At 48.0% G+C, this 14,619-nt stretch overlaps 1 protein-coding gene across 3 annotated transcripts in view; it reads right to left on the bottom strand.

Moving 5' to 3' along the window:
• The window catches only part of LOC140469425 (endophilin-B2), a 99,569-nt gene that overhangs the window by 44,103 nt on the left and 40,847 nt on the right, over positions 1-14,619 (bottom strand). For all 3 annotated transcript variants that reach the window (XM_072565931.1, XM_072565930.1, XM_072565932.1), the window contains exon 2: positions 13,213-13,354. In XM_072565931.1, the coding sequence (XP_072422032.1) occupies positions 13,213-13,354 (142 nt within the window). The remainder of the gene's footprint in view (positions 1-13,212; positions 13,355-14,619) is intronic.

Below are 14,619 nucleotides of genomic sequence, written 5' to 3'. Positions count from 1 at the left end.
GGTTCCGGGATTTAGATGGTAAAAAAAGGGGGTGGTGTGGCACTGTTAGTCAAGGACAGTTTTATGGTTGCAGAAAGGACGTTTGAGGACTTGTCCACCGAGGTAGTATGGGCTGAGATTAGAAACAGGAAAGGAAAGGTTATCCTGCTGGGAGTTTTCTATAGGCTTCTAAATAGTCCCAGAGATGTAGAGGAAAGGATAGCAAAGATGATCCTCTATAGGAGCGAGAGTAACAGGGTAGTTGTCATGGGAGATTTTAACTTTCCAAATATTGACTGGAAATACTATCGTTCAAGTACTTTAGATGGGTCAGTTTTTGCCCAATGCGTGCAGGAGAGTTTCCTGACACAGTATGTAGACAAGCCAATAAGGGGCGATGCTATATTGGATTTGGTACTGGGTAATAAACCCGGCCAGGTGTTAGATCTGGAGGTAGGTGATCATGACCACAGTTTGGTTATGTTTACTTTAGCGATGGAAAGGGATAGGTATACATCACAGGGCAAAGGTTATAGCTGGGGGAAAGGCAAGTACGATGCGATTAGGCAAGACTTAGGAAGCATAAGATGGGGAAGGAAACTGCAGGGGATGGGCACAATTGAAATGTGGAGCTTTTCAAGGAACAGCTACTGCGCGTCCTTGAGAAGTATGGACCTGACAGGCAGGGAGGAAGTGGTCGAACAAGGGAGCCGTGGTTTACTAAAGAAATTAAATCTCTTGTCAAGAGGAAGAAGACGACAACTTATGTTAGGATGAGATGTGAAGGCTCAGTTAGGGGCACTTGAGAGTTACAAGTTAGCCAAGAAAGACCTAAAGAGAGAGCTGAGAAGAGCCAGGAGGGGACATAAGATGTTGTTGGAAGATAGGATCAAGGAAAACCCTCATGCTTTCTATAGGTATATCAGGATTAAAAGAATGACTAGAGTAAGATTAGGGCCAATCAAGCATAATAGTGGGAAGTTGGAGATAGGGGAAGCGCTAAATGAATATTTTTCGTCAGTATTCACACTAGAAAAAGACAACGTTGTCGAGGAGAATACTGAGATACAGGCTATGAGACTAGATGGGATTGAGGTACATAAGGAGGTGGTGTTAGCAATTCTGGAAAGTGTAAAAATAGATACATCTCCTGGGCTGGATGGGATTTATCCCGGGATTCTCTGGGAAGCCAGGGAGGAGGTTGCAGAGCCTTTGGCTTTGATCTTTATGTCGTCATTGTCTACAGGAATAGTGCCAGAGGACTGGAGGGTAGCAAATGTTGTTCCCTTGTTCAAAAAGGGGATTAGGGACAACCCTGGAAATTATAGACCAGTGGGCCTTACTTCAGTTGTGGGTAAAGCGTTTGAAAGGGTTATAAGAGATAGGATTTATAATCATCTAGAGAGGAATAAATTGATTAGGGATAGTTAACAAGGTTTTGAGAAGGGTAGGTTGTGCCTCACAAACTATATTGAGTTCTCTGAGAAGATGACCAAACATATGATGAGGGTAAAGTGGTTGATGAGGTGTAGATTCCAGTAAGGCGTTTGATAAGGTTCCCCATGGTAGGCTATTGCACAAAATACGGAGGTATGGGATTGAGGGGGATTTACTGGTTTGGATCAGAAATTGGCTCGCTGAAAGAAGACAGAAAGTGGTGGTTGATGGGAAATGTTTATCCTGGAGTTCAGTTACTAGTGGTATATTGCAAGGATCTGTTTTGGGGCCACTGCTGCTTGTCATTTTTATAAATGACCTAGATGAAGGCGTAGAAGGATGGGTTAGTAAATTTGCAGATGACACTAAGGTCAACGGAGTTATGGATAGTGCTGAAGTATGTTGTAGGCTACAGAGGGACATAGATAAGCTGCAGAGCTGGGCTGAGAAATGGCAAATGGAGTTTAATGCGGAAAAGTGTGAGGTGATTCACTTTGGTCAGAGTAACAGGAATGCAGAGTACTGGGCTAATGGTAAGATTCTTGGTAGTGTAGATGAGCAGAGAGATCTCGGTGTCCATGTACATAGATCCCTGAAAATTGCCACCCAGGTTGATAGGGCTGTTAAGAAGGCATACAGTGTGTTAGCTTTTATTGGTAGAGGGATTGAGTTTTGGAACCATGAGGTCATGTTGCATCTGTACAAAATTCTGGTGCAGTCACACTTGGAGTATTGTGTACAGTTCTGGTCACCGCATTATAGGAAGGATGTGGAAGCTTTGGAAAGGGTGCAGAGGAGATTTACTGGGAAGTTGCCTGGTATGGAGGAAAGGTCTTATGAGGAAAGGCTGAGGGACTTGAGGCTGTTTTCGTTAGAGAGAAGAAGGTTGAGAGGTGACTTAATTGAGGCATACACAATAATCAGAGGGTTAGGTAGGATGGACAGTGTGAACCGTTTTCCTTGGATGGTGATGGCTAGTGTGAGGGGACATAGCTTTAAATTGAGGGGTGACAGATATAGGACAGATATCAGAGGTAGTTTCTTTACTCAGGGTAGTAGGGGTGTGAAATGAACTGCCAACTTTAAGGGCATTTAAGTGGCCATTAGTTAAACATCTGGATGAAAATGGAATAGTGTCGGTTGGATGGGCTTCAGATTGGTTCCACAGCTCAGCACAACATCGAGGGCCGAAGGGCCTGTACTGCGCTGTAAAGTTCTATGTTCTATGTACAGTGTTCCTCTGCCCCCAGTTGCAGTCTGAAATGTTGGCGAACATCCCCGTTTACTCAATCCTTCCTGGAATGGATTCACTGCAGATATCGGATTTCACTAGTGGATTCCACCAACATTATCATCTTCCCAGTTATGGTCACAGGGAAAGCCATGGCCTCATGACATTATCGCTGGACTGTTAATCCAGAGACTCTGATAATGTTCTGGGGACCTGGGTTCAAATCCCACCACAGCAGATGGTGGAATGTGAATTAAATAAACATCTGGAAATAAGAGTTTAATGATGACCATAACCATGAGGAGGCAAAACGCGTCTGGTTCACCAATGCTCTTTAAGGAAGGAAACTGCCACCTTTACCTGGTCTGACTTACACGTGACTCCAGACCCACAGCAATGGGTTAGTTAGATTACTTACAATGTGGAAACAGGCCATTCGGCCCAACAAGTCCACACCAACCCTCCAAAGAGCAACCCACCCAGACCCATTCCCCTACATTTATCCCTTCACTTAACATTACGGGCAATTTAGTACAGCCAATCCACCCTAACCTGCACATGTTTGGACTGTGGGAGGAAACTGGAGCACCCGGAGGAAACCCACGCAGACACGGGGAGAATGTGCAAACTCCACACAGACGGTTGCCCGAGGCGGGAATTGAACCTGGGTCTCTGGCGCTGTGAAGCAGCAGTGCTAACCACTGTGCTTCCCATAAAGAAGATGAATACCAGCCAGAAAATGAATACCAGCCTGGTCAGGGACACCCTCATCCCCATGAATGAATGTTTTGTTTTAAGTTCCACAAGTGGTGACCCTTCCTTGCGTGTCATCACTGAGGTAGCCAACTCCTGGCTGAGCTTTCAAACTGAACACCAGAACCATATCCCACTCTCCACGGCAATTCTCTCTCCTCTGCCCAAGGTTACAGTGCCCAAGTTATTGGACTAGCAATCCCGAGTCTGCAACTAGTTATCCACAAACATGGATTTACAGAGCAGGAGGCGGCCCTTGGGCCCAACATATTCATGCTGGTTACCAAACATCCATCGATTCAAATCCCATGTTCCAGGCCCCTGGCTTTCTTTACCATAGCATTTCAAATACTCACCTAAACACCTCCCCACCACCTAAACACCTCCCCCCGACCTACACACCTCCCCGCCCCCTAAACACCTCCCCGCCACCTAAACACCTCCCCACCACCTAAACACCTCCCCGCCCCCTAAACACCTCCCCGCCCCCTACACACCTCCCCGCCACCTAAACACCTCCCCGCCCCCTAAACACCTCCCCGCCCCCTAAACACCTCCCCGCCCCCTAAACACCTCCCCGCCCCCTAAACACCTCCCCGCCCCCTAAACACCTCCCCGCCCCCTAAACACCTCCCCGCCCCCTAAACACCTCCCCGCCCCCTAAACACCTCCCCGCCCCCTAAACACCTCCCCGCCCCCTAAACACCTCCCCGCCCCACCTAAACACCTCCCCGCCCCACCTAAACACCTCCCCGCCCCCTAAACACCTCCCCGCCACCTAAACACCTCCCCGCCCCACCTAAACACCTCCCCCCCCACCTAAACACCTCCCCGCCCCCTAAACACCTCCCCGCCCCCTAAACACCTCCCCGCCCCCTAAACACCTCCCCGCCCCCTAAACACCTCCCCGCCCCCTAAACACCTCCCCCCGCCACCTAAACACCTCCCCGCCCCACCTAAACACCTCCCCCCCCACCTAAACACCTCCCCGCCCCCTAAACACCTCCCCGCCCCCTAAACACCTCCCCGCCCCACCTAAACACCTCCCCCCCCACCTAAACACCTCCCCCCGCCACCTAAACACCTCCCCACCACCTGCTGACTCAGCGAGCAAATGTACAACCTGATGAACTATATCTTGTGCTGTGGTAATGAAAAGGAATTGAATTGTTAATGAACAGTTTGGGTCTGGTGATCCACCCTCAGGACGATTCAGAGGCCGGGAGAGAAGCAGGAAAGAAAAATACAAAGATTGGGTGTTGGGGGGGGTGGGGGGGAGCAAAGAGAAGAGAAAGGAGGAGGAGAATAGGATGAGTGGACAAACTCCAGCTGAAGGGTCCTTCTCTACCGCCATCTTGGATCAGCCTGTCCCTGTGCTGTCCTGTTCTTACAGCAACAATGCAAACATCTTATGAATCCTCTGAGAATGTCATTACCAAACGATTTTTCACCCAGAGAGTGGTGAGCCTGTGGAATTCACTGCCACAGGAAGCAGCTGAGGTCAACACATTGTACAGTTTCTAGAAGGAGTTCGATGCAGCATTTGGAGCTCAAGGGATCTAAGGATATGGAGGTGGTAGAGATTTGGAACTCTCTTCCCCAAATTGCAGGGGATGCCGGACCAGCAGTTAATTGTAAATGTGAGATAGATACGGTTCTTTTGTTAAGGAGAGCTATTACAGGATCAGGACCACATGGACTCAGGCCACAGATCCACCATGATCTCATTGAATGACAGAACAGGCTCAAAGGGCCAAATGGCGTACTCCTGTTTCTATAAAAGCAGGAGCAGTCTAATGTGTTGGATTCAGGCATGAGCACACTGAGTTGGGGCGGTGGGGGTGGGAAGAGGCTCGTCGGGCTGAATGGCCTACTCCTGCTCCTAGTTTCTACGTTTCTATGCTTCAACCCAACCTGCACGGACCTCCAATCAACATGGCTCCCCCGGTCAGACAGACAGAATTAGGCAGAGCCTAGCAAAGAGAGAGAAAGGTGGGGCAGGGGCTAGGTCACAGAGGGGAGGGGGGCTAGGCCAGGGAGGTTGGGGAGGGGACTAGGAGAGAGAGGTGGGGAGTGGGGAGTGAGAGAGAGGTGGGGAGTGGGGAGTGAGAGAGAGGTGGGGAGTGGGGAGTGAGAGAGAGGTGGGGAGTGGGGAGTGAGAGAGAGGTGGGGAGTGGGGAGTGAGAGAGAGGTGGGGAGTGGGGAGTGAGAGAGAGGTGGGGAGTGGGGAGTGAGAGAGAGGTGGGGAGTGGGGAGTGAGAGAGGGGTGGGGAGTGGGGAGTGAGAGAGGGGTGGGGAGTGGGGAGTGAGAGAGGGGTGGGGAGTGGGGAGTGAGAGAGAGGTGGGGAGTGGGGAGTGAGAGAGAGGTGGGGAGTGGGGAGTGAGAGAGAGGTGGGGAGTGGGGAGTGAGAGAGAGGTGGGGAGTGGGGAGTGAGAGAGAGGTGGGGAGTGGGGAGTGAGAGAGAGGTGGGGAGTGGGGAGTGAGAGAGAGGTGGGGAGTGGGGAGTGAGAGAGAGGTGGGGAGTGGGGAGTGAGAGAGAGGTGGGGAGTGGGGAGTGAGAGAGAGGTGGGGAGTGGGGAGTGAGAGAGAGGTGGGGAGTGGGGAGTGAGAGAGGTGGGGGTGGGTAGAGAGATGTGGGCATTGGAGAGAGAGAGAGAGAGTTGGGGGTGGAGAGAGACGGTTGAGAGACAGACCATGGATAAACAGACATCCTTTGACAACAGTACCTTGGCCAAACATGGAACAACTTTATATAATAACATTCGCATTTCTTCATTGGTTCACAGGATATAGGCATCACTGACTGGGCCAATGGTAATTATCAGATTATTTTTCTTTGCTGAGTCACAGGATTCAAAATCCGAGCAGGTTTTTCCTAGAGCAGGTACAGCTTGGGTTAGACAGAGTAAGGTTCCTTCTCTATGGTCCTATCAAACCAGATGATTTACCTTGATCCAGCTGAGTTGGACTCTGAGAATACTGAATTGAAGCTTTTCATTGGCTCAGCAATGTTGGAACAAAATAGTGCTGCACTGATGCCTACATTTTAAGTGACAACATACATCCTGTTACTGCCTGTCCTAAAACTTGTAGCACCTTCCAATTCTGAAGAATATTCTCTATCCCCATTTTTTTCAGTTTTGTTTTTATCCTGCATAGAAAGTTAGGACTCAGGAACAGACCATTGGACAAGTCAAACCTGCTCCATTGTTCAAAATATCATGGCTGATCTGTTTGCGCTCCACTTCCCTGTCTATCCCCCCCATAATCTTTGGCTCCCCTGTCTATCAAACACAATTCATATTATACAGTGTGTTAACCACATGCTAATGGGACACAACAGAATCCTTTCAGGTCTGTTTTCTTTTAACTATAAAGTTTGGAGAAGTGCTGGAACAAAGTAGATGAAGGAAAGATTTGATGGAAGTGTAGAAGATGATGACTGGTCAGAATAAGATAGACCAAGAAAAGCTGTTCCCATTGGCTGTTGGCCCAAGAACTAGAGGAGATAGTTTTAAGATTTCAAATGAGAGATGCAGAAGTGATGTGAGGAAGAACATTTAATGCAGCAAGTGGTCACAAACCGGAACCTGCTGTCCCTGAAGGGGTGGAAGTTGAGATGATGTTTGATCTCAAAAGGAAGTCAAATATACACCGAGAGCTAATAAATCTGCAGGACTACAGAGATAGAATGTGGAACTGGACATCTGGATTGTTCCACAGAGAGCCAGCACAGACTGACTGACATCCTTCTGTGTCATATATGGCTCGGTTACACTGACAAGACTTTGGGTAAGTCAGTGAAGTACATTCTCATTTTATGAAACAACTGTACTATCCATTACTGTCCGAGGCTGAGGGGTGACCTGATAGAGATTTACAAAATCTTGAGGGGCATAGATAGGGTGAATGACAGAAGTCTTTTCTCTAGGGTGGGGGAGTTCAAGATTAGGAGGCATACTTTTAAGGGGAGAAGAGAAAGTTTTCAAAAGGAAATGAAGGGCAACGTTTTTACACAGAGAGTGGTTTGTGTCTGGAATGAACTTGTGAGTACAATTACAACGTTTAAAAGACAGTTGGATAAGAACATGAATTGGGAAAGGTTTGGAGGGATATGGGCCAGGAGCAGGCAGGTGGGGCGAGTTTAGATTGGGATTATGTTCGGTGTGGACGGGTTGGACTGAAGGGTCTATTTCCGTGCTGTACATCTCCATGACTCGATTTATTGGCCATCCCTAGTTACCCAACAGGCTTTTCAGAACCACCTGCTGTGGGTCTGGAGTCACTTGGAGGCTAGACCAGCTAAGGATGGCAGATTTCCTTCCTTGAGGGACATTAGTGAACCAGATCAGTTTTTTTTCATAATTGTTGATGATTGTTATGGTCACCGCCAATTGGACAGGCTTTCGATTCTAAATGTATGCGCTAAATTGAGGCTCCACCCATTGCTGTGGTGTGATTTGAACCCTCTCCAATTTAATAATATCCTTCCTATCGCAGGGCAACCAGAACTGGACACAGTGCTCCAAAAGTGACCTCACTGACGCCCTGTACAACTCCTGTACGAATCCTTAGGATTCTCTGCCCGAGAGCTGACAAAGCTCTATCATTGAGAGGTCGATAGGTTTGCTGACAGAGATAGAGATAGTGCAGGAAAAGTGAGGTTGAGCTAACTGAATGACAGAGCAGCCTCCTGCTTCCATTTCTTATATAAAAAGAGAGAAAGAAAACAACAGTGAGGTTTAAAAAGACGAGCAACTGGCAGCAGAGTTCCCGAGAGAAGAGGTTACAATGCTCCCCACTGGGACTCGCTCATGGGCAGCCCCCAGTGATAGCTCCGCGAAAGGTTACAGCACAATGTAATCTGGAGGGACTAGAACTCAACTCAGTCAGAAGTAAATTAATGGTGACTACAAATATGTCATCACAGGAGACCAGTGAGAATGGGGGAGACATGGGTACAGCAGGAAGGTCACTGGGCTAATAATTGGATTTGATTTATTACTGCCACATGAGGTACAGTGAGAAGTGTTGTCTTAAGTGCTTTACAGAGAGATTATACTCTACAAATGCATCAGGGTAACAACAGAATGCAGGATACAGCATTACAGCAACTGAGAAGGTGCAGAGAGCGATCAGTATTAACATGAAAGAGGTTCATTCAAAAGTCTGACAACAGCGGGGAGGAAGCTGCTCTTGAATCTGTTCATAATTAAATACTAACTTTTATATCTTCTGCCTAACAGAAGAGGGTGGAAGAGAGTATACCAGAGCAGGAAAGGGTCTTGGTGGTTCAGTGGTTAGCACTGCAGCCTCACGGCGCCAGGGACCTGGGTTCGATTCCAGCCTCAGGTGACTGTGTGTGGAGTTTGCACATTCTCCCAGTGTCTGTGTGGGTTTCCTCCAGGTGCTCTGGTTTCTTCCCACAGTCCAAAGGTGTGATCGCTGGGTCCCTTGCTGAGATATTTGTATCATCGATAGTCACAGGTGAGATGACTGGAGGTTAGCAAACATGGTGCCACTGTTTAAGAAGGGCGGTAAAGACAAGCCAGGGAGCTATAAACCAGTGACCCTGACGTCGGTGGTGGCAAGTTGTTGGAGGGAATTCTGAAGGACAGGATATACATGTATTTGGAAAGACAAGAACTGATTAGGGATAGTCAACATGGCTTTGTGTGTGGGAAATCATGTCTCACAAACTTGATTGAGTTTTTTGAAGAAGTAACAAAGAGGATTGATGAGGGCAGAGCAGTAGATGTGATCTATATGGACTTCAGTAAGGCGTTCGACAAGGTTCCCCATGGGAGACTGATTAGCAAGGTTAGATCTCATGGAATGCAGGGGGGCTAACCATTTGGATACAGAACTGGCTCAGAGGTAGAAGACAGAGGGTGGTGGTGGAGGGTCGTTTTTCAGACTGGAGGCCTCTGACCAGAGAGTGCCACAAGGATCAGTGCTGGGTCCTCTACTTTTTGTCATTTATATAAATGATTTGGATGTGAGCATAAGAGATATAGTTAGTAAGTTTGCAAATGACACCAAAATTGGAGGTGTCATTGAAGCAAAGAAGGTTACCTCAGAATACAACAGGATCTTGATCAGATGGGCCAATGGGCTGAGAAGTGCCAGATAGAGTTTAATTCAGATAAATGCGAGGTGCTGCATTTTGGGAAAGCAAACCTTGGCAGGACTTATACACTTAACGGTAAGGTCCTAGGGAGTGTTGCTGAACAGCTCCTTGAAAGTAGAGTTGCAGGTCGATAGGATAATGAAGAAGGCGTTTGGTATGCTTTCCTTTATTGGTCAGAGTATTGAGTACAGGAGTTAGGAAGTCATGTGGCTGTATAGGACATTGGTTAGGCCACTGTTGGAATATTGCATGCAATTCTGGTCTCCTTCCTATCGGAAAGATATTGTGAAACTTGAAAGGGTTCCAAGGATGTTGCTAGGGTTGGAGGATTTGAGCTATAGGGAGAGGCTGAACAGGCTGGGGCTGTTTTCCCTGGAGCGTCGGAGGCTGAAGGGTGACCTTATAGAGGTTTATAAAATCGTGAGGGGCATGAATAGGATAACTAGACAAAGCCTTTTCCCTGGGGTGAGAGAGTCCAGAACTAGAGAACATAGGTTTAGGGTGAGAGGGGAAAGATTTAAAAGGGGCAACGTTTTCACACAGAGGGTGGTACGTGTATGGAATGAGCTGCCAGAGGAAATGGTGGAGGCTGGTACGATTGCAACATTTAAAAGGCATTTGGATGAGTATATGAATAGGAAGGGGTTAGAGGCCTATGGGCCGAGTGCTGGCAGGTGGGACTAGATTAGGTTGGGGTATCTGGTCAGCATGGATGAGTTGGACCGATGGGTCTGTTTCCGTGCTATACATCTCTATGACTATGTGCAGGATAGGGGTGGATTGGCCATGCTAAATCGCTCCATAGTGTCCAGGAATGTGCAGGTCAGGTGTGTTAGCCGTGGGAGATGAAGAGGTAGGGGGATGGATCTGGCTGGGATGGTCTTCGGAGGGTTGGTGTGGACCTGTTGGGCCGAATGGCCTGTTCCCACACTGTAGGGGTTCTCAAGATGTTGGTTGGAGGTTCAGGCTAACGTGCTGAGGAGAAAGGAAAGAATCACTAACGTGATGAGGGAACAGTTCTTCAGTCAGAGGGGGGGTGAACCTGTCGAATTCACTACCACAGGAGGTTGTGGAGGCGAAGATGCTGAATATAGTCAAGGAGCAGACAGATACATTTTTATATTTTAAAGGGGTATGAGGAGAACATTGGAATGGAGATACAGGATCAGCCATGATCATATTGAATGGGCGAGCAGGCTGGAGGGGCTGAATGGTCTACTCATGCTCCTGTTGTCTATGCAACTACGGCTGGTGAAGTTTTAATTAAATAAAAAAATTTGGGATTAAAAGCTTCTGCAATCATGGCCAGCTAACCTTGTTTGTAAAAACCCTAATGCGCTTTCGGGAAGGAAATCTGCCATCCTTACCTGGTCTGGCCTACATCTGATTCCAGCAACATGATTGGCTCTTCACTGCCCTGGGAAATGGCTGACAGAGTCACTCACTTCAAGGGCAGTTAGGGAAGGCAATAAATGCTGCCCCTTGTCGGAGCTACCCACCTCCCATGAAGGGATAAAATTAAAATCAAATAAAATGTCTTTAAGAAACCAAAAAGGGACATTTGAGGCAAATTTTCAGAATTCCTATAACGGGGAATTGTCTGCCACAGAAAAAAACATTCAATATTTTCAAGGACCTTTTTGAGTTTTACAAAATCATGAGAGACATGGATAGCGTAAATTGACAAGATCTTTCCCTGAGCTGGGGGAGTCCTGAACCAGAGGGCATCTGGATAGGTATTATGAGTAGGAAGGGTTGAGAGGGATATGGGCCAAATGCTAGCAAACGGGACTAGATTAGGTTAGGATATCTGGTCAGCATGGATGAGTAACTCTCTGACTATGTGTTGGATACAGTTCTTAGGGCTAAAGGGATCAAAAGGTGTTGGGGAAAAGCAGGAACAGGGGATGGAGTTGGATGATCAACCATGATCATATTGAATGGTGGAGCAGGTTCAATGGACTGAATGGCCTACACCTGCTCCTATGTGTTAGGGTCTTATGTTAGAGGTACAGAGGCTTAGATGGGTGGCACAGTGGCTCAATGGTTAGCACTGCTGCCTCACAGCACCAGGGTCCCAGGTTCAATTCCAGCCTCGGGCAACTCTCTGTGTGGAGTTTGCACATTCTCCCCGTGTCTGCATGGGTTTCCTTCGGATGCTCCGGTTTCCTCCCACAGTCCAAAGATGTGCAGGTCAGGTGAATTGGCCATGCTAAACTGCCCGTAGTGTTAGATCAATTAGTCAGAGGGAAACGGGTCTGGGTGGGTTACTCTTTAGAGGATCGGTGTGGACGAGTTGGGTTGAAGGGCCTGTTTCCACACTGTACAGAATCTAATCTAAATACTTGAGCTGCACCTTCAGGGGTTACAGAGTTGGTGCAGTTGGACAAATAGGCTTTTTGCACATCGTGTTTGGAACCTTCCAGAATGAGGCTTCTCCGTTTCCCCGCATACCATTTTAATCCAACCATCCTGTGGCTCAGATTAATTCCATAGCCTTGCTGAGGGAGCAAGGTTTCAGAAGCATGGACAGGCAGGGAATACAGGGATATGGACCACGTGCAGGTCAATGGGATCAGTTTGGAATGGCATCTTGGTCAGCATGGACAGGGTGGGCCATAAGGCCTGTTCCTGTGTTGTGCTGCTCTATCCTCCAAGACCCTTGCAGCTCACTTTAAATCGATGTCTCTCTTGTTCCTTTTACAAGTGGGAACAGTTTCTCCCCAATTACTCCCCAAAGCCAGTCATGGGTTTCTTAGCTTTCTTCTCTTCAGGAGAACAGTTTCAATTTTTTCAATCGATTCTCAGAACCAAAGGTTTCTCATCCTCTGCAACCATTCTCGTAAACCAGTCCTGCACCCGCTCTCCGATACAGTCACATTTTTTTCTATAATGTGGGGCCCACAGCTGTACACAATCCTCCACCTGAGGTCCAACCAGTGTCTTGTACCAGCTCAGCATCACCTCCTTGCTCTGGTATCCCAAGCCCCTATTAATAAAGTCGAGGACACTGTGTGCACTGTCCTGCCACCTTCAGTGATTGTGCACATATATCCCCAGATCCCTCTGCTTCTGCACCCCCTTTAGAATTATATTCCTTATTTAATGTTGTCTTTTAATGTTCTTCTGACCAAAGTGCGCCCCCTCACACTTCTCTGCATTTAACTTCATCTGCTACCTCTCCGCCCACTCCACTAACTTGTCAATGTCCTTTTGCAGTTCCAGGCTGTCCCCCTCACCGTTTACAATTCCTCCAGGTTTAGTGTCATCTGTAAAGTTGCCCTCAGCACGCCAAGACCAAAGTCATTAATGTATACCAGGAAGAACAAAAATCCTAATATTGATCCCTGGGGAAACCTTCCTCCAGCCTGAAAAATATCCACTGATTATTCCTCTCTCTTTCCTGCTCATTCAGACAATTTTGTATCCTTGTTGTTACTGACCACTTTATTCCACGGCCTACAACTTTCCTCACAGGCCTGTTGTGTGGCACCATTTCAAATATATCCATGTACATCACATCAGCAGCATTGCCCTCATTGAGCCTTTCCAGTATCTTTTCAAAATCACAGTTTCCCCTTTAGAATTCAACATTTGATTTTGAGTGTTTGTTAATGTTAGCGTTACCCGAGCAGACCCGGGGCAGTAAGAGATGGAAGCTCCAGCCCCGGCTGATCTTACTTGGGTTGGGTTGAAGCAGGACCTCAGTCTGGCGCAGGATCTTCTCAGTCCAGTTCTTGGTGCTGTCTGCACGCCCCAGCAGGTTCTCAAAGTGAGCATCCAGCTCCGTCTTCTCTGCCTGTCCCAGTTTCTCCTCCGTGAACTGGGAGGGGGTGGGCAAGAGAGAAAGGGGGATGGAAGAGGGAGAGGAGGAGGGAAACGAGAGAGCAAGGGAAGAGAGAGAGAAGGAAGGGTGGGAGAAGAGAGAGAGAGAGAGAGAGAGAGAGAGAGAGAGAGAGAGAGAGAGGAGGAAAAGTGGGGGGGAAAGAGAGAGGGATAAGGGGGGAGGAAGAGAGAGAGAGGGAAATAAGAAAGAGGGAGAAACACGGGGGGGGACAAGAGAGAGACAGAGAGAAGAAAATGAGAGAGAGAGAGGGAAGGGGGTAAGAGAGACAGGGGGTTGGAGAGAGAGAGAGAGGGAGCAGACAGAGAAAGGGGGGGGGAGGGAGAAAGAGGGGAGAGGGAGAAAGAGGGGCGAGGGAGAAAAAAATGAGAGAGAGTGAGAGAAAAAAGGAGAGTGAGAGAAAGGGGAGAGAGATTGAAAGAAGGGAGAGGGAGGGAAAGAGGAGGGGGGAAGAGGATAGAGAGGAAGAGACAGAGAAGGGTCAGAGAGAGAGAGGGCAGAGAAAGAGGTCGATAGAGGAAGAGGGAGAGAGATAGAGAGAGAAGGGAAAGAGAGAAGTAGGTCGAGAGAGAGAGGGGGAAGGAGAAAAGATGAAGGAGAGTTGTAACATCGAGGGAAGGGAGATAGAGAGCAGGAGGAGAAAGTGGGGCAAGAAAGTGGGGGAGAGAGAGGGCCAGAGACAGAGGAACACAGGAGAGAAAGGGTGAGAGAATGAAATAGAGAGAGAGAGAGAGAGAGAGATGGAGGTGGGGGAGAGAGCGAAAGAGAAATACCATGAATTCATGGACACTTCAACCTTCGATCAACCCTCTATTGACAATAAATATTTGACAATTGATTAATTTTACTTGATTCATGGGATGAAGACATCTCTGGCTGGCCAACATTTATTGCCTGTCCCTAATTGCCCTTCAACTGAGTGGCTTAGTAGGCCGGGGGCAGTGGAGAGTCAACCCCATTGCTGTGGGTCTGGAGTCACACGTAGGCCAGACCAGGTAAGGACGGTAGCTTCCTTTCCCTAAGGGACATTAGTGAACCAGATGGGTTTTTCCAACAATTGACAATGGCGTCATGGTCATTCGATTCGATTAAATTAGATTCCCTACAGAATGGAAACAGGCCCTTTGGCCCAACAAGTCCACATCGACCCTCTGAAGAGTAACCCACCCATTCCTCTACATTTACCCCTGACTAATGCACCTAACACAATGGACGATTTAGCATGGTCAATTCACCTGACCTGG

The sequence above is a fragment of the Chiloscyllium punctatum genome, chromosome 49 (genome assembly GCF_047496795.1).
Source record: "Chiloscyllium punctatum isolate Juve2018m chromosome 49, sChiPun1.3, whole genome shotgun sequence".
NCBI lineage: Eukaryota > Metazoa > Chordata > Chondrichthyes > Orectolobiformes > Hemiscylliidae > Chiloscyllium > Chiloscyllium punctatum.
Note: the sequence above shows the minus strand (reverse complement) of the source record. Positions and strands in the feature narration are given on the sequence as shown.